The following is a 19160-nucleotide window of genomic DNA, read 5'->3' as shown; positions in this document are numbered from 1 at the left end:
GATGGGAATGAAAACCTGTATGGTGATGCCCAGTTAGAAACAGTATATGGGCTGCCAAAATTGGAATTCTCTTTTCTTTCCCTGGTTGCTAATTTGCTGAACAGGAGATGAACCCACTTTTCAAGACCACTGCAGTGTTCTTTTGTCACAGTAACTAAATGAAAATTTTACGAGAATTAGAAAGTTGCATGGGAAGCAAATAATTGTCTATACCATTCTGTCATTTATTTTCCTTCCTTGTATCACATTTGGATCACAGCCCTGGTAATACTATCCAGCCAGGTCCTGACACCAATCGGTTACTTTACCCATTCATCCCTGCCAAGTGTAGTACCCATTCAGGGTGTCAGTATAGTACCACATTTTGGGGGCAGCTCTGTTTCTTTTCCATTGATATTCGACAAATCTAAATTTTAGGTTATTTTCATTCCAACCAGCTTGTGTTTCTTCATTACTACCTTTGCATACAGATTTCATAGCGCACATCAGAGCAACCTTTTTCTCTGGTTGGTTACAAATGCCACTAAGCACTTTTTTTCTGAGCGCTTATTTATAACAACAATCAATACCTGGTCAGTATGAGACCATTATTAGATTTATTCTGTACAAATTATTTTTATAATGCCAGTTCAGTTCAAGTTCATTTATTATTGGAAAATTGATCAGCTGCGACTTTTTTATTTTTTTATTTTTTGGTTCCTTGTAAATAGTGAGTGACCTAAAATGGCATATTCCATCATAGTATAGGTGAAATATATATTCCTGGGTATTTCTACATAGAGATGCAGTGCGTTTACCTGGATTGCAGGAAAGTACAGTTCTGTTCATACTTCAGCATCCCCTCCCCTCCCTAGCAAAATTTGTAAGATATTATTATATTATTATATTATAGTACTATTCTTTACAGAAAACATAAGCCATTCAGCAAAGCACATTTATTTACTTTTACCGGTATCCAAATAAAAGTATAAGCCATCCCGGAACAGCACAACCATTAAATAAAAAACAAGATAGTTTTTGTTCAAAAGTTTGCGTTTCCTTAGTCCTTGTACTGTGTATTGTCTCCTTAAAGTGGAACTTAAGTTCCACTTGAAACAAATAGGCTCAATTTGTTGTCGCTGCATGTGCAGCTGGAATACTCAGCTCTGCATGGCTTTCCCTGTGGGTGCCAGGACTGAATAAACTCCCATGCACTGTTTTCCCTGCCTGGCCAAACTTTGAAACAAGGAAGAAAGGAAGCAAGAAGTTGGCAGCAACCACAACGGGGGCAGGTGAGTATAAACTTTGTATAAAAAAGGTGAGTTCCACTTTTATAGACTGCATGCAGTCCATTGAGATAGTTGCGAATGACGCCCTTCATTTTCTATGGTGGTAAAGCTGCTCATTGTTTTTTTTTGGGGGGGATTGTTTTGCATTTACCGTACAGTTGAAATCTCCCCAAAGTCACTCATTGACTCTGAGGTGAAAAGACTGATTGCCACTCTAGCACCTTCAGTTGCTTTTTCTTCTGCATCCATCACTGGATTAAATTTGCGTTTTGGATCATTGTCAGAAGATCTAAGCACATCTCATGTTCGGCTTCTGAACCGATGGATGCAATTTTTCCACAAACATTTTCAGGTAACATGCAGCATTCATTTTGCGATCAGAGTTCCCCCTACAGCTCATGCAGCCCCAGGACGTCAGGGATCCACTGCCATGTTTCGCAGTAGCATTGCTATACTTTTAGTGAACATTTACATCCTCTCCAAATAATGTATTTTTATGGTGACCTCAAAGTTAAACTTTGGTCTCGTCAATCCAAAGGGCTTTGTTCCAGATGTTTTGAGGCTTGTCTAGGTGCTGTTTGTTATTTTGTAAAGGAAGTTGTGGCATTGTTTTACCTGGAGTGCAGCAATAATTATTCATAAGAAATTAATGAATACCCAGTTGATATGTAAAAAAGCGACAGTGTATAAAGTTCTTTTGTATGGTAAGCTGTATTTTGTAAAGCCAAAATATTCTTGTAGGATCTTCAATTTCTTCAAAGGTTAAAAATAAAACCTTTGTTTTTCTTTATATTGTGTACAGAGCTTTACTGTGCTATCACTTACAGATATTCACAATCCCCATTCTTTTATCATAGAACACAGTTAATCAGCCGTGGACCTCATTACCTTCACCCGGTTGGGTTTTTGGCTATTTGTTTTGAGATTCATAAAAATAACCTGTATTTGAAATTCTGTTGAAGCTGTTGGGGACTCTGAGACTTGAGAAAAGCCGATGCAAAATGCTTACCTGTGATTTTTTTTTTTCTTGTAGATTTGGAAGAAAGTAATATTACATTACTAGAAACTGAGCAGGGTTGCCCATTTGTGCCAGTCTTTAAGTACTTACGAATGAAGTACATCGTCAGTGACTTGGCATCGGCGAGAATTATTGAACGGGATGCGTTAATCCCTTCAGGTAAGAATTAATTGGTAAAGTGCTGTAAACCTGTGGAGAGCAGAATTAGTGAAAGAATAAATATTAAGTTGCAAGCTTTGTAATGAGTCCGGTAATGTCTGGCTGTGGCAAAATAGAAAAGTTCAGTATATTTAACTGACCACCAGAGTCATCAATTTGTGCTCCTTTCACGAGCTTGGAGCATCCTCTTCATCTGACATCGTAGCAGTAATATCACTGGGCACTCTGCATAGACACTCCGTAAGGGTAAGGATCACATTTGTATCCTAGCCAAAATTGCTCGAAGAATGTTTGATGAATGTCTGTCTAGTCCTGGATGTGTAACAATCCATAAGGTGCAGGGCAATGTTGAGAGAAGGCTCCTCCAATGACTTACTAATGGCTTCCTCTCTCATAACCTTGTCACACGCACGGCGCCAAGACTTCTCTAGAGCTGCCCCAACTCTCTGGAATGGTCTTCCTTGTCCTATTTGATTTGCTCCTACTTTCTGCTCATTTAAAAGCGTTCTAAAATGCTACACTTCAACCTCACTTACCCGTCGTTTTCTGTCTTTTAAACCCTCAGTACTTACCCACCAATCCATATCCCCCTCCTATTGTGTGATACTTCCACCTCCTCTTAGATTGTAAGCTCTTCTGGGCAGGGTCCTCTCCTCCTCCTGTGTTATTGTTTGTATCGGTCTCTCATTTGCAACCCCTATTTAATGTACAGCACTGCGTAATATGTAGGTGATATATAAATACTGTTTATTATTATTATTATTATTATCATTATTATTAATAATAGTATTAATAATCATATAGGCATGGTGGTGTGTATATTGGTGGAATATGGGCGATTTCTGAGGCATATACATAAAGCTTTCCTTAGAGAGTTCAACTACAACTTTTCACTTTTCCTTCACTATCTAGTTTAAACACGTGGTAATTACCAGTCTATTTTAATGCAAACTAAATAATGTACTATAATCATATTACCGAATAATCACATCACATAATAAACTGTTATTTAAATCACAGCAATGAGACAAATTGTCCTTTTAGTAAGCATTACACTGGTTTTATTCAGCATGCAATTTGTCTCTTTTTGTAATCGTCTCTCTTTGCTGGTGAAATGCAATCATAAATCAATATGTAACATTCTTACACAGGCACTAAATCAGGAAATCTCACATATTGCACCAGTAAAAGCACTTATTGTTTGTAAGCTTTGCAATTTTTTTTTTCACTTTCCCTTATACCTACTCTAGTAACCCATTCCGACTTATACTAAATTCATGAAAAAACCTTCAGCTAACAGAACTCAAAAGTGTTTTAAAAAAGAATACATAAAAATGAACAGCTTGTCAGGAACATTTTAATTTATGCTGGTCAGGACTGACAAATGATAGTGGAGTTACCACTTCTCTAATACCTAATGGTGCCTATTGTACTTCATTGTTCCACCTGCTGCTGTTAAATTGCTTCAATTAGTTTTTTTTTCTGTGCTGAGATTTGCCTAATGGAAAGTTTCCCCCTCACCCAAATGTCCATTTTGAAGAGGTGGGGGTGGGGGGTGTCCTCCTCTGCTTTTACATTGTACTTAGTAGAAGGTAAACTTTTAAATGTCCTTTTTAATCCAAAAATTAGTAGCCTGCAAATCAAAGCATTGTACCAGGCAGCCAGCATAGTTCAAACTTTAGCATTATCAGAAGGTTTAGAAGCATTTACGAACAGAAAACAGAAGTAAGAGGCCTAATTGAACATTGAAGTGGGGATAGATGTTCGGCAAAGAGACCGGGGAATCTGATTGTACAGCAATAAACAAAAGCTACGTGTAGGCATTACCCACTGTTCATTGTGGTCTGCATTCCCACTGGAAAACTTAATGAATTAACATATTCATAATACTAAGAATGGTGCATTAAAACCATTTTGATGTACGTTTTCTATAGGGAAGAGCAATGGACCAGACCAGTTTCTCTCAACCAAGGTTCTGTGGAACCCCTAGGGTCCCTCCAGAGGCTAGTAGGGGTTCCTTGAGCAATGAGCAGTGACACATTCTTCCTACTGACCACCACACTGATGTACTGTGATCTGTGGATAATATTGAAGGGATTCCCTGAGGACCTGGAAATTATATGAAGGACTTCCCCCAAGTTATAAGGGTTGAGAAACGCTAAACTAGAAATCATTGTAGCCCATAAATCTCTAATTTCTGTGCCTTTCAATCAAAAATATTCATATTCACTTCCTGTATAGATTTTCCACCATTGTTCCTTTTTTTTTTTTTTTTTTTTTTTTTTTTTTAGGGTGTTAGAAAATAAGTAACAAGTGGCTAACATTTTTACTGCTGCAAAGTTTGTTTTCTTTTTCTCCATGAGGTTGCTATGCTATATAAGTAAATGTATATTCTTTCATTTATATCTGCTTTTCTTTTACATATGATGATCTGCACATACGTGACGGCATGCACGCACACAAAACATCATTTTTCGGCACTTCCAGTCCATTTGGAATATTTATGCATGGTTAATTCCTTGGCTCATTCTGTATTGCATTTGATTACATTTTCATCAATTTCTTCTGAATATATAGCTGCAAAGTAAACCTAATGGTCCGTAACAGCGTCTGTGTATAGTTATCTATCACAATGCATATAGGTGGTTCTTCAAAATCACAGCAAATCAGTCTGCTTGGTAATGATTTCAACGAATTGGGCGAATATGTATACCCAGAACAAGCAAAGTATAATTAGGCAGAATCTGTAGAGGGGGAAAACAAAGCAAGATGCTGAAAATGACATCCAGGATACAGAATTATAGATTTATTATTATATTTATTATAGAATTATGTATTATCCATACATACAGACTGCAAATCGAGAGAAGTGATGCTGTGCAGAATAAGTGCTGTTAGGCAACATATATACATAAATAATACCAGACACTAAAACATGATACACACAGTACTGATAATTGGTTTACTGCAGTGTCTATCCATAATAAATAACGAATGCTAAATATTACACCCAGCACACAGTGTATGGGGAATATCATTGTGTATTGTCCATATATCGTTAATTTAAATCCTGACAAGCAGCTGGCATGTTCATAAACATTTTGGTAATTTTTTTTCCCCCAGATATTTTTGGTACACTGGAGGAGTTGCCACCACAGAATTCAATTATTAAATGGCCATAATGTTATAACGTCATTTATACAAAGCATAGTAAAGAATATTTTGACCCCTAGAAAATCCAAAAATTGAAAATTTCATACGGAACTTCATTGACACCACAATGACACTAAAAATCCATAAAAACATTCCAAAATTGTTTGTGAAAAACTATAGCATTTTACCTCACACATTCTTCTGAAGCACATGAAGTAACTGCGAAACGCGTCAAGAACAATAAATAGGTCTTGATTAATGTATTCATATCACAACTTAGAAATGCTTTACATGCTTCAGCAATTATGAAATTGTTTTTATGAATTGTATAACCAGACCAACAAGTGGGGCTTTTCAGGTACAACACATCTCAAAGATTTTAAACTTTAGAGAACAAAATTGAACATTTACAAATAAAACAAATTTAAAAATGTGACTGTGATGTTACAATCATATTACTTTACATTTTATGTGTTTCACACCCTGCTTGCGTAGAAGGAGCAGCCTGAAGCCTCCTGGGATATGTGATGTTGGTATCCCACAAAGCTCTGGGTTTTCCCATTTCCAGGCTGCTGTGCTGTAATTCAGCCTGTAGAATTTGTACCTTTGCAGGGGACCTTTGCCATTGCAGTTATGTAACATCTGTTGGTGCTTTATACCCGTAGACCCTGCGGTATAATCTGTCTATGAAATATGCATTTTCTGTTTGTCTTGCATGGCTTAGAAGACGTATCTGCCATTATAGTATGGAGGTGATCTTTTATGATAACTTAGAAAAGAAAACATCTGGATAAATGCTCAGGCCATCATTGGCAATACAATCATGTAACAGATTCCTTCCAAATTCTAACAGAATGTATGTATGCATATACAGTGCAATTAAGCTGAAACTCCTATTTGAATTTGTTAATAAGGTGTAAGCGTTCGGTTTATTACTGATTTTTTTTTTTTTTTTTTTTTTTTTTTAATCCCTCATAGTTTCGATTACATTTAAATGTTTTTTGGTTCCCAAAAATACCCCAAAAATAAGACCTAGTGTGTTTTTAGGAGCCAAAAAAAATATAAGACAGTGTCTTATTTTCGGGGAAACACGGGGTGTGTGTATATATATATATATATATATTCTTAAAGATTTTTGGCTGGATGTATATTTTATGCTTAAAGATGATTAATGTCATTGTTTGCTCATTTTAAAATAAAACTTTCTAGTTCTACGTAACAATACATTCGTTCATTCACACTTCCCCTCTCCTGTATTTCTAATGTAGTGCATACAGTAAGGGAAAGAAGTATTTGATCCCCTGCTGATTTTGTACGTTTGCCCAAAGTAATGACCAGTCTATATAATTGTAATGGTAGGTTTATTGTTTCTGTGAAAGACAGAATAACAACAAAAGAACCCTCAAAAACCCAGTGCTCAAAAGTCAGAGCTCCCAGGTGTCTTCACTGTATGCAGATTACCAACTGAGATTATGAGCATCCTCTCTACGGGATTGCTCCTAATCCATGCTTGTTACAGTACCTGTATAAAAAAACACCTGTCCACAGAAGCAATCAATCAGATTCCAAACTAGCCACCATGGCCAAGACCAAAGAGCTGTCTAAGAATGTCAGGGACAAGATTGTAGACCTACACAAGGACTGGGCTACAAGACTATCGCCAACAAGCTTGGTAAGAAGGTGACAATAATTGGCGCGTTAATTCACAAATGGAAGAAATACAAAATAACCGTCAATCTACCTCGGTCTGGGGCTCCATGCAAGATCTCCCCTCGTGGATTTGCAATAATCATGAGAACGGTGACGAAGCAGTCCAGAACTACACAGGGGGAACTTGTCAATGATCCCAGGGCAGCTGGGACTATAGTCACCAAGAAAACAATTGGTAACACAGCGCCGTGAAGGCCTGAAATCTTGCAGAGCCCACAAGGTTCCCCTGCTCAAGATAGCACATGTACAGGCCCGTCTGCAGTTTGCCAATGAACATCTGAATGATCCAGAGGAGAACTGGCTGAAAGTTTTGGGGTCAGATGAGACCAAATTTGAGCTCTTTGGCATCAACTCAACTGGCCGTGTTTGGAGGAGGAGGAATGCTGCCTATGACCCCAAGAACACAATCCCCACCATCAAACATGGAGGTGGACACATTATGCTTTGGGGGTGTTATTCTGCTAAAGGGACAGGACACCTTTGCTGCATCGAAGGGACAATGGACTGGGCCATGTACCGTCTAATCTTGGGTGATCACCTCCTTCCCTCAGCCAGGGCATTGAAAATGGGTGGTGAATGAGTATTCCAGCATGACAATGACCCAAAACACACGGCCAAGGCAACAAAGGAGTGGCACACACACTGTGGCACTTTGTATTTCCAGCCAATCAGGCACTGCTCTCCTGAACTAGATTGGGATTTGCACAGCATACTTATAGCAGATAGCTTGTTGTAAGCCCTCATTTGCTGCCCACAGTTCAAAGCTGCCCCTTGCTACTTTGTCTATTTAGACCACTATCTCTGACTTTTTCGAAATGTTTGTCAGAAAAATTAAATCCCTATTCTCCATTGTCTTTCAGACTGGCTGTCCTCTGTGTACAAGCAGCAGTGGTTCACTATGCTCCGTGCCGAGCAGGATAATGACACTGGGTAAGTAGATCACACATTCTGTATTCTGTACATTATGTATCTCTGTTCCATGTAGTGAATGCTAGAGCTTTGTCAGAAAGCAACATATTGATGTTTTACTTTTGCTGGACATATGACTTTGTTTGGTGTAAAATATAATAGCATAGAGGCAGTTATCGAATATCTAGCAATTGTAATGTTGACAGCTAAAAAGATATGGGCTGTCAAACCTAATATTGACCTGGGAAGCAATTCATCATGGTCTGAAAAGTTAGCACTCTTCATTGGATTTGGTATATTGGTGTAACTGAATAAGGCTGTACCACCTAGTCCAAAGTCTCTGTATATTGGGACATTGTTTCCAAACATGGAGAACTCGTATCTATTTGGCTGCATCTTCAAAAACCGAGGGAAGGGATATCTGGAGTTGAATTTATGAATGAGAGGTGCTACCATATACCATCCCAGCATCATTTTTTTTCTAAATTTATTTCAATGGGAAATGTTTTAAGAGAGACTTTAGTTAACGAGTTAGCTAATTCTTGCCACTCTTGAAACTCCCAGGTTTGCTTCCCGTTGAAACATACAGAAAAGTTTCCAGATGGGCCAACTAAAGCCAAGTGGTTCACAGAAATTCTACCCCTTGAAAGCTTTGAGAGATTGACATGACTTTTCAAAGAAGGCGTATTGAGTAGGGACAGTCGTCATTTTGAGTTTAGTGGAAATAAAGAAACGCAGCTGGTGGTATCAAACCAAAAACTGTTTAGTTTTAGCATTTAGCATTCATGGTAGAGGCTGTAGAAGCTGTAGGGTTGTGCATTTGGAGATACATATTGTGACCTTGTAGTCTGATCATTGTGGTCAAGCTTCTCTCATCTCCATGGCCAATTGTGTACACCCCAAAAATCTTCATTTTGTATTTTATTGTTTCCATATTGTAGGAATTTTCGTATTATAGCGGAACTGCTTTATATTTTAAAAATCTCACTTACCTTTTACTTCTGCAGAGCCCTTAATCCCTCCGGAGCTTTTCTCACGATCCTGCGCCGTCCTGGAGTTCCCCCTGTTTCAGGCACCACCATATTTCTTCTTTTTTCTGGCTATGTCACCTGATCTCACACTGCGCAGTGGAAAGAAAATGCCACTGCACATGCATGTGATTGACATCCCCATTGCAGGCCCCTTCTGCATACCCTGAAGCCTCCCGCAGCGTTCTCCCCAGCCCCTGCCAGATGCACCACCCAGCTCTTTTTAGTAACCACACGGCTGTTTTGTGGGTGGTTACTGAAGAGTTGGGTGTCAATACAGGGGCCACCACCTACCTACATCTACTATTTCTTTCCACCCAGCTTAAAAATAAAGTCGAACACAGTCGAAATAAAGTCGAAATAAATAAAGGCTCGAACACAGCTTTTTGGATACGTGACATTCGTTTTCCAGAAGGCTCTGCCTTCTCATTCTGTCTTAATCACAGTGATAAAGACAGAAGGGGAGCAGATTTCCCTTTTTTGAAAAAAGAGAATTTTTGCTTTATATAAGTGTTATCTACCCTTTTATATAAGGTAAAAATATTGGTGATAGGTCCTCTTTGATAGAGCTGACAAAAGTTGGCCCGTTTTTATAGCTATTTGAAACCTTAGTTGGAAAACAAATATCTGCTTTGTAGTGACCACAAAGTTCTTCCGAGCTACTGAAAGAAATATTACATCAGTTCTGCTCGTCAAAATATAGAAACCATCTTTGATCTTTTTTTAATATTAAAATCTTTTCTGGAGCCCTTCAGCACAGCTTTGTCTTTATGAATAATTGAAGGGCTTGCAGTTAAATACCTCTCATGTAACGGTTAGATTATCCTCACGTCTGGCTGCCAGCGCCGTCTGACTCTCGCTATCGGTGTTAAGTCTTGTTAGCATCACAAGATTTCTCCATTCAAGGAGTAAGAAGTGCCCAGACCAATCCATGGCACAAATCTTTGGTGCAGAGTTCTAGAAATAGTTCTAGTAGTAATCCCCAGGCATCGGAGACGCGGTAATTCAAAGCAAAATCTGAAAATAGAAAGAATTCTCTAAGCGCCTTTGCATAGAGATTATCAGAATATAAAGTTTTGTGAAAAAAAGCTCCACACTGGCAACTCCAGGACCTTCATGTGCTTCTTCTTGAGCCACTCCTTTGTTGCCTTGTCCGTGTGTTCTGGGTCATTGTCATTAGTTTTGATCATCAGAAAACTGCAAACTTTTCTAAATCTGTTTTTCCAGCAGATTTCAGATCTGTTTTCAGTTTTTCCCTAACACGTACAGTTACTCAGTTATGAGTACTATTTAGTTAACATTGGACGTGCATGTATTTTAATAGATCTTGAGTGTGAAGTACCATAAGGCACACTGGTATAGATCTACTGAACAGTGTCAGTCAGGCACCATTGTTTCTTCAGAAATGCTTAGAGTATGCTTTTCTTGTGTACTCTTTGTCTGGATTGTCCTAGCACAGCATCCAGCAGTAGTCAGCCATCATACTTTCATTCCAGAAACCTTGGTAGCGGTGCTCCATTAACTGAATGTCTTGGTGAAAACGTTCTCCTTGTTTTTCACTCTCCATGCCAAGATTTTCTGGGAAGAATTCTAGATGTGAGTGCAAGAAATGTATTTTTAATGACATGCAACAACCCAGTTTCTGGTATGAAACGGGCAGATTCTGAACTCTTTCCTTGTATGCAGGAGACTTATGGTTGCCCAGGAAATTTTCACACAACCACTTGAATACATCCCAAGCTTCGAGTTTAGCTGCTGAGAGAGATTGTTTGAAAACATCATCCTGCAAAACAGACTTAATCTGTGGCCCTCTAAATATCCCTTCCTTCATTTTTGCAGTGCTTCTCAACAATGTACTGAAAACCCATAGAGTTTGATTTACACATGTCCTTTACAAGGTTCTTCATAAAACCTAACTTGATATGGAGGGGTGGCGGAAATATTTTATGTGGATCAACCAGTGGCAGAAACTTGATACTTCTTGTTCCGGGCTTATAAGTATGTCCTTGGTAGCCAATTACGCTTGACAGAATGGTGTCCCGTAGATCGGCTGTCCCACAGGCATAGGAGACGTCAATATTTTGTGAATCTTCCTTGCATTCCCATTAGCAAGCCAATGACCTTAAGATCCCCAGAGATGTTCCACTAGTGTGTTTTATACTGGCTTGCTTCAAGTAGTAAATTCATGTTGTTATAGAACTCCTTTAGGTTAACGGAATAGGCAATTGGTAAACTTTGTTTGGAATTATCATTATGCAATAGAGCTGCTTTCAAGCTTCTTTTAGAGGAATCAATGAAAATACGCCATTCAGATGGAACATGCTTTTGTGACAGAGTGCATTTCTATCATGACCGTAGCACGGTGAGCCATCACTAGTAAACGTTGTCAAGTTATGATTTCGTTTTCTGTAGTGCGTTAGTTACACCCTTTGCATGTAAGTGCTTCTGCTTAAGCCTTGGAGCAAGAAGTTCTGCTTTGTCTTTGGGGAGATTTAGATCACGAATGAGATCATTTAGCTCTGCTTGTGTAAAGGCGTCTGGTTTGGAATCATCGACCAAGCAGTCAGGATCAGATGATTCGGGGTTGTAACTGGCTGCATCTCCAGCGTATTCCTCATCACCTTTTACAGAAGCAAGTCCATCATGTGTTAAAAAAATCCTAATTATTATTATTATTATTATTATTATTAATAATAATAATAATAATATACAGGAACTGGCACGGTCTCCAGCCAAAAGAGAACTGTTGTTAAACGTTAGGGCTATTTATAGCGAATTTCACACAATATATAATTAACTGCATCAGAAAAACTAGACATGGGAGAGAAAAACTGAACACAGATTTGAAATCTGCATCAAAAATACTACAGACCACATAAAATTATATCATGAAAATGATATGTTGACTTGTGTTATCATTCAACAATCAGTTGTTCCAATATTCCTCATACCAGCCATGGCTGACCTCAATATCCGTACCGCGAAATTCTTGGCTAGCACTGAAAAGTTTTACTTTTAGTGTTAAGGCCACCTCGGGCTCTGAGCAAAAAGGGTTTAAAAAAAAAAAGTGTCGCGCAAGGACGTTTTTATTGTCTGTCAGATGCCTTGTGCTAGGAAATGACAGAGTGAAGAATGACTGCTTAAAACAAAAGGCCGCAGGACAGTGCTGATTGCTCCATGTTTTCTGTGTCGCAGGCACTTAGAAATAATGATGGAGAGCCTTTTTGTAACTAGCAATGCATTATCTTTGCTGTTCTCTGTTAGAACTCATCTGTGTAACCATTTATGATTTCAGAGTCATTAGAGTTCAGTAGACGATTCTGGGTGAGCTTGCAACTTTTTCTTGAGTTATACCCTTATTAATCACAATCCTAATCTGTGGATTACAAAACACCTCCCCCTATGTTATAATGAGGGAAAGGGGTAGGCAGTTTACAGTCTTAACATTCTTCCCTGTTCTAGTGTGATAGAAATGTTCTTTTATGGATGCAGAATTTAAAACCGTGTTTCTCAACCAGGGTTCCTCCAGAGGTTGCTGGGGGTTCCTTGAGCAATGAGTAGTTTGTGACTCTCAGGTCAGTTTAGGTGACCCCAATGATCTTTTTGGCTATCTGTAAGGATGACATTCTTCCCAATGGCCAGCAATGTAAGAGGAATTCTTCCCACTGACCCCCACACTAATATACCGTGAGCTGTGTATATAGTATTTATAGGAGACGTTCCCTGAAGACCTGAAATTTATTTCAAGGATTCCCCTATAAAAAAAAAAGAAAGGTTGGGAAACACTTTTCAAAATGCCAGAGCCTCCTGAAAGAAAACAAATGCAGCAGTTGCGTCAAAGCAAAGCTCCAGACTGTGTAGTTCTGGTTTAGATATTCAAATAAACAATTGAAAAATATATAGCACATGCATTACCCTTCTATAAATTGGTGAATGATTACACTTTTTCTTTAAAAAAACAAAAAACAAAACCCTGTCTGTGCTTAATGTACAGTGCTGCAAAATTTTTTTCTTGATTTTAGCTTTTTGAAGCTGAATTTACTTCCACAGAGCCCTCAATTCTTTCAGTGCAGTCCTTGATTCTGTCCCATGGTATCCTGCAGTCCAGTCCTCCTTTATTCCAGGCTGCATGTAGGAGCAGAGCTGTAACAGGGACCCAACAGGTTCTCTCTACAGAAAACAGCGGATGAATATCTGTAAGTAGCCCTAACACTGGAAGCTCCTGTACAGCTCTGAAAGCAGAACTGTCAGGAAGAAAAAAAAATCACACTTGCCTTCCATAGAGCCCCCGATCTCTTCATTTGTGGCCTTACGTCGGACCCACACTGTTCTGTAATCCTCCCTTGTGTTGGTGCAGAAAAAGTGCTGGGCACCACCATCTTCTGTCTTTTTCTGGCTACATCACCTGATCTCGCACTGCACAGGAGGGAGTGCTGATCATCTCACTGCACATTGCAGGAAAAAGGCCCTTCTGCGCATGCCTGGTCTTGGGCATGTGCAGAGAAAGCCACCCAAAACCTTTTGGAATAGGCGACGTACAGAGGCTCTGTGCTCATATTCGGTCTTTACTGCTGCGGCAGTATGGGCTTCCTTACCTATTTATTTATTTTTAAACTAATTTAAAGAATAATAAAACATGATTTTTACTTTGAGTTGTCTTCAAAGAAATGTTTATGGGAGAGGACTCATATGTGTTTATGCTACCTAATCAAGTATTGCAATACAGGTAGTCCCCAGGTTACATATGAGATAGGGACTGTAGGTTTGTTCCTAAGTTGAGTTTGTATGTAAGTTGGGACAGGTACATTATTTTAATAAATGCAATTAGGACAGATGTTTGTCTCAACATAATACTAGGCTGTGTGTTGTCAGGTACTGTAAAAAAAAAAAATCCTCACTGTGAGCTAATCACAAAAAAGCAAAAAAATAAAAAACTTTATTAGGCCTGGACATTAACTTCTGGAGCAAGCTGTGCTTTGATATGCAAAAAGAAACAACTGCAGAGTTTGTCTTGGTCATTAAAGAGTTACAAGATGTTACAGATCAGCTCAGCTCTTAAGATTACCCACAATCTCCGCTGTATTTAGCAAAAGATTTCTTCTGCAAGTCATGCAAACCAACTCCACCCCACCATCAAGCCTCCATCCTGCACACAGCCAGCAGGAAAGCCTCGTTAGTATTTAGGAGTCGTCCGTATGTCAGATGTCCTTCACTCGGGGACTATCTGTATATGTAAACTAAGAATCCTTGTTTTTATGCAAATGTTTCCTAGAAATATGTAAAGGCCTAAAGTAATGTGGGGAGAAAGCATGTTAAACTTTCCCAAACTTTAATGAACAAAAGGCAATTTATCTTCAATTCATATACATCTCAGTGCACCACAATGCAGAGTAGTGCATTACACTGGGGTGCTGCATTATATAAAAATAAATGTTTTTTGGGGTTTTTTTGCCAGCTTGATGCTTCCAGCTGTGTTAGCCTTTTCAAAATGAATTGGCATCCCTAATTGAACATCAGACATAGACACAAACTACAGTCAGGGTGCATGAAAGCATTCCTCGGGACTTTTAAGGCATTTCAATTAATCAATTTTGTTATCACACAGCTATTTAAAATTCATAAAATACGGATTTTTCAAATTTGTAATTAAAAGTAAAATCCTATAGCCATTGTATAATGCAATAAGTCTCTAACATTGATCTTAAATGTGTTCAACGCATTTCGCAGAACACCATCTGCTTCATCAGGAACCTTGAGACCTACAATAACAAAATACTTTTTGAAATACTGTACAATTTATATGAAGAAAGAATTGCATACATTTTTAGATAATATAATTATAAGTGCTATTTATTTATTTCCTCATTTCTCATTTATGCAATGGCTGCAAAAGATATCACCCGGGCTGACAGGACAGTTCTTTCTTACTTTTACACTTTTTACACTTAGAATGGAACAATTACACATATATATATATATATTTATATATATCCACACATCTGAAAGCCACCTTTTCTTCAACATGAATGTGTTTTACAGCATTTGGGGGGACTTCATTAAATGAATGCAGTAACGGGAAGTGAATATTAGGAGTTGCAGTCACTGTTTGATAAGCTCTGTTTTCATTACAAAGTGCTCAAACACGTTTTACAAAATCACTCTTTGACCCTACCCCACATCTAAAAGCAAGTAAGCCATCACTTTTTTTTACTTTTAAATTAAATATGTGATTGCAAAATTGTATTACTTTTAAGTACTCAGTTTAGATGCCACTGAAGGGTAAAATCAGTGTAAGAAAATTCTATTAGGTATATATATAATTGGCTTTGCGTTGCTTTCTTTGCTGGAGATTTTTGAGAAAAAGAAGCAGCACAAATTTAATTTCAAGTTCCATTTAATCATCACATACCTTAACTTTTTCCAGCTTCGAGTGTTGCTTTTGTGTATATTCATGGTTTGTTTTTTTTCTGTGCGAGTCACAGGTTCATTGTTTCAAAAACCAATATTCCCATTATCTGTTCTAGCCCTCAAGAGATCAATAAAGAAGAACTGGAGAACAACAGCATGCGATGCGGCAGGAGACTTGCAAAGGATGGAGATGTAAGACAGACCATGGAAGCGCCTGCTAGTCCTAAATTACATGCATTTATGTACAATTGCTCCTCTGATAAAGAAATCCTTTTTCTTTTAGACCATTATTTTTTTCCCCCTTATACGAGGAAGAATTTAACAATAGCTGTTTATTAAAGATGACATTTTACTTAAGCACTTTAGACATATTTAGGCACAGCGTTGCAGCCTTTCTGAGAATTAGTCATATATAGGTCAGTATGACAGTGAAAACAATTGATAGAACTAAGAAGGTTATAACATTCTAATGGTGAACATTTCATATGAAAAGGCAAAAAAAAAGTATATCTCCTGAATTGGTGTCTACGTTTTACATACTGCCACATCCCAAGGAAATCAAGAAAACCTTTTCGGTGGGTCTTGTTACACAATTATCAATACTTCATTAGGATTAACATTAAAAATACAATTTTATTTTTTATTAACAATTAAAACCCCAAGACATATATGTTCTACATTTGATTTCAATTCCTGGGCAAGCAAGGAACAATTTGATGCATTGCTTTTGGTGGATACAAGGGTCAGTATTAAGAACTCTTGTGTACCCAGACCAAAAGGGCAGCACGGTGGCTCAGCCCTGGATCTCAAGTTTGAATCTAGGCTAGGACATTATCTGCATGGAGTTTGTATGTTATCCCTGTGCTTGTGTGGGTTTCCTCTGAACTCTCTGCTTTCCTTCCACAGTAAAAAAAAAAATTGCAGTTAGGTTTTATTGACTTACCTTCAAAATTGGCCTTAGGTTGTGCTAATGACATGTGACTAGGCATTGTGAGCCCATTTGAGGGACAGCTAGTGACATTTGTGCTGCGTAATATGTCTGCGCTATATAAATACTAGGTATAATATAAATAATACCCAGATCAGCCAAAACAAATTAAAAACCCGATGGGTTAGGGGAGTTATGCCAATAGTCTGGTTACAGGCACCTGTCAAGGTGGGACATATTGGACAGCAAGTAAACAGTACTTGAAGTGCAATGGCTAGTCAAGCTTAAAGCAGAACCTGGGGTTATTCACCTGTCGTCGTTCCATGGTGAGTGCTGTTATCTTCTCCCTTACACATTCTAATCTTTAGCCATCGGAATTGGCTGGGCCGGAATGATGTAACTTCTGTGCAGGCATGCAGGTGTCCTAGTCCTGGAACACACAAAGGTTGCTGGGATTGCCTGGTCTTCCTGGCAACAATTACAGCTCAACAAATTTAGATAGAAGGGCAATTATCAGGCAGGTAGTAATACTTATTGCAGGAGGGACATCGCCTGTCTCTTTCTGCAAAAAGAACCTGCTTGATGCCAAACTTTAACAATCTAAATGATTCTATATGCTATGAGACAACAACGGGGAGTATTCTCACAAGAATTTTTTTTTTACCTGGGTGAGAAGTTGTTGTTACCCAATTTTTCAGTAACCGCCCAAAAACAACTGGGTTGTGGGCTAAAAGGCGCTGAGAAGAACATTGAATGGGATCAGGGTGACCAAGTCTTACTGATGCACATTTGGGGAATATGGCCCATCTAGTCATCCCACTGAAGGAGGGTCAGGAAGAAAGGGGAAGGGGGTGTTGCTTTTATTTAAAGTAGACAACAATTGAGGAGGTGAGCAACCAATCGGACACTGTAAAGTTGCTTCAGGTGAACCTGAGGGAGTGCCAGCCTTGTATTTGAAATGTAGAGAAGGGGGAAAAGTAGAGGGGGGAAAGAGAGGCTTTTAAAAGGCACTAGTTTTTACTGATAAAGTAATCAAATTTATTAGTATTTAATTATAATCTGAAATCTGATCAAAGTACGTATATTTACTAATATATTCAACATTATTAAAAACAATCAATTAACACAGTTTTGTAAGACAATTTACAGCGCAATCAACATATCTCATTACTGGCACGTTTCGCCTGGGTTGGCTTCATCAGGGGATATCAGAGATAGAAAGACCGAAACTACAATATTTAGAAGAAGAAAAAGAACGAGAACCAGGATATTAATAGTTCATTGTGAGGCTACATGATTAATTGTAAAACTACATAATGTCTCTAACAGTTCATCATATATATGTACGGCATGTACAGACTAGTCAAGCAAAGTTCAATGAATGTATGATTTATGTTATTCAAAGTATCTGTTGCAATTGTCTTGATGCCAGAGGACCACAGGACCTACCACAGGACACCTTTGAAGGTCTTGTGGAGTCCATGCTTTAGAGACACAAGATAGACCGACCTCTCTACACAATATTTGGTGGGTGGTTTGAATGTTTGTCTTACCGGTGTGTAAAGAGGTAGATTTATTTTTTTCCTGTTTGGTATCTTGCTCTCTTCTCAGTGATTTTTATATCAAGTTTTATTGAATTTGTACCGAAATGGGGTCAGGCAAACAATGGCAAAACGAGTTTATCTGTACTGATGATTTGTATTAATGCTGTTGTACATTTGCACCCCTAATCCTACCACACGTGGCTTCCATTTATAAGTGCTGTGAGAACATGGGAAATGTTTCTCATTTGTAGACAAGTCTCTAGGCCTTCAGCACCATTTTAAAAGGAAGTTCCTCTTGTCAAACTTTATTTTCCAAATGGAGACATTCGATGGTGGGAAAAGCAGACACTGCAGTATCACCAAAGAAGCTGCCTTTGGTGTTTTGGATATAAAAGAAGCAACCAGCAGTAATCTGCAAATGTTCACACTTTCAGTGACTTTAAAAAGTATATGATCCCCCTTGGAGCTCCTCATATTTTACTGTCATATAATCAGGAAAGAATAAACTTCTTCTGGTCACTGTCAAAAAGACAAAATTTAATCTTTGGTGAGTTAGAGTTGTATAAAAAAATGTAATGAATGATTTTTATAGGTATCGTGTCTGGCAGTTAGTAGACTTTATTGATCCCTATGTTGTAGGTACCCAGGCCTGGTATAGGTTAATATTTCTTGTGAGAGCAGTAATGTCCAAGATTCAGTAAAACCCAAGATAGCAATTTGTATATATAATAAATCAAATCATAAGAGTACACGGTCAATTTTACCTCCCCGGGCATAATAAAAAAAAAAACATCATCTCATCCCTAGCAGGTGCTAAAATTCTTTAAATCAAACCTCGGTAAAACACCCAACAGATTCCACAAAGTAAATATTTACCCAAACAGCTAAAATATAGAAGCTGTGCATGAAAAGCAAATTACTTCCCATGATCTAATAACTTCTAGAACCAACTATGGTATCAATAACTTGAAGCTGTTGTTTTTTTGGATAACTTTGTCTCTTACATCAGCTTAGCTGATTACCTTTATTAAGCTT

The 19160-nt window shown here is 38.2% G+C and overlaps 1 protein-coding gene across 1 annotated transcript in view; it reads left to right on the top strand.

Annotated features, from left to right (window-relative positions):
- GMCL1 (germ cell-less 1, spermatogenesis associated) overlaps positions 1 to 19160 on the top strand; it is a gene marked incomplete in the record, with an annotated part of 84069 nt that overhangs the window by 52452 nt on the left and 12457 nt on the right. The window contains 3 exon segments of the mRNA XM_072402809.1: positions 2302 to 2445; positions 8169 to 8238; positions 15770 to 15845. Coding sequence (XP_072258910.1) covers positions 2302 to 2445; positions 8169 to 8238; positions 15770 to 15845 — 290 coding nt within the window.

Source organism: Pyxicephalus adspersus, chromosome 2 (genome assembly GCF_032062135.1).
Source record: "Pyxicephalus adspersus chromosome 2, UCB_Pads_2.0, whole genome shotgun sequence".
NCBI classification, from domain to species: Eukaryota; Metazoa; Chordata; class Amphibia; order Anura; family Pyxicephalidae; genus Pyxicephalus; species Pyxicephalus adspersus.
Note: the sequence above shows the minus strand (reverse complement) of the source record. Positions and strands in the feature narration are given on the sequence as shown.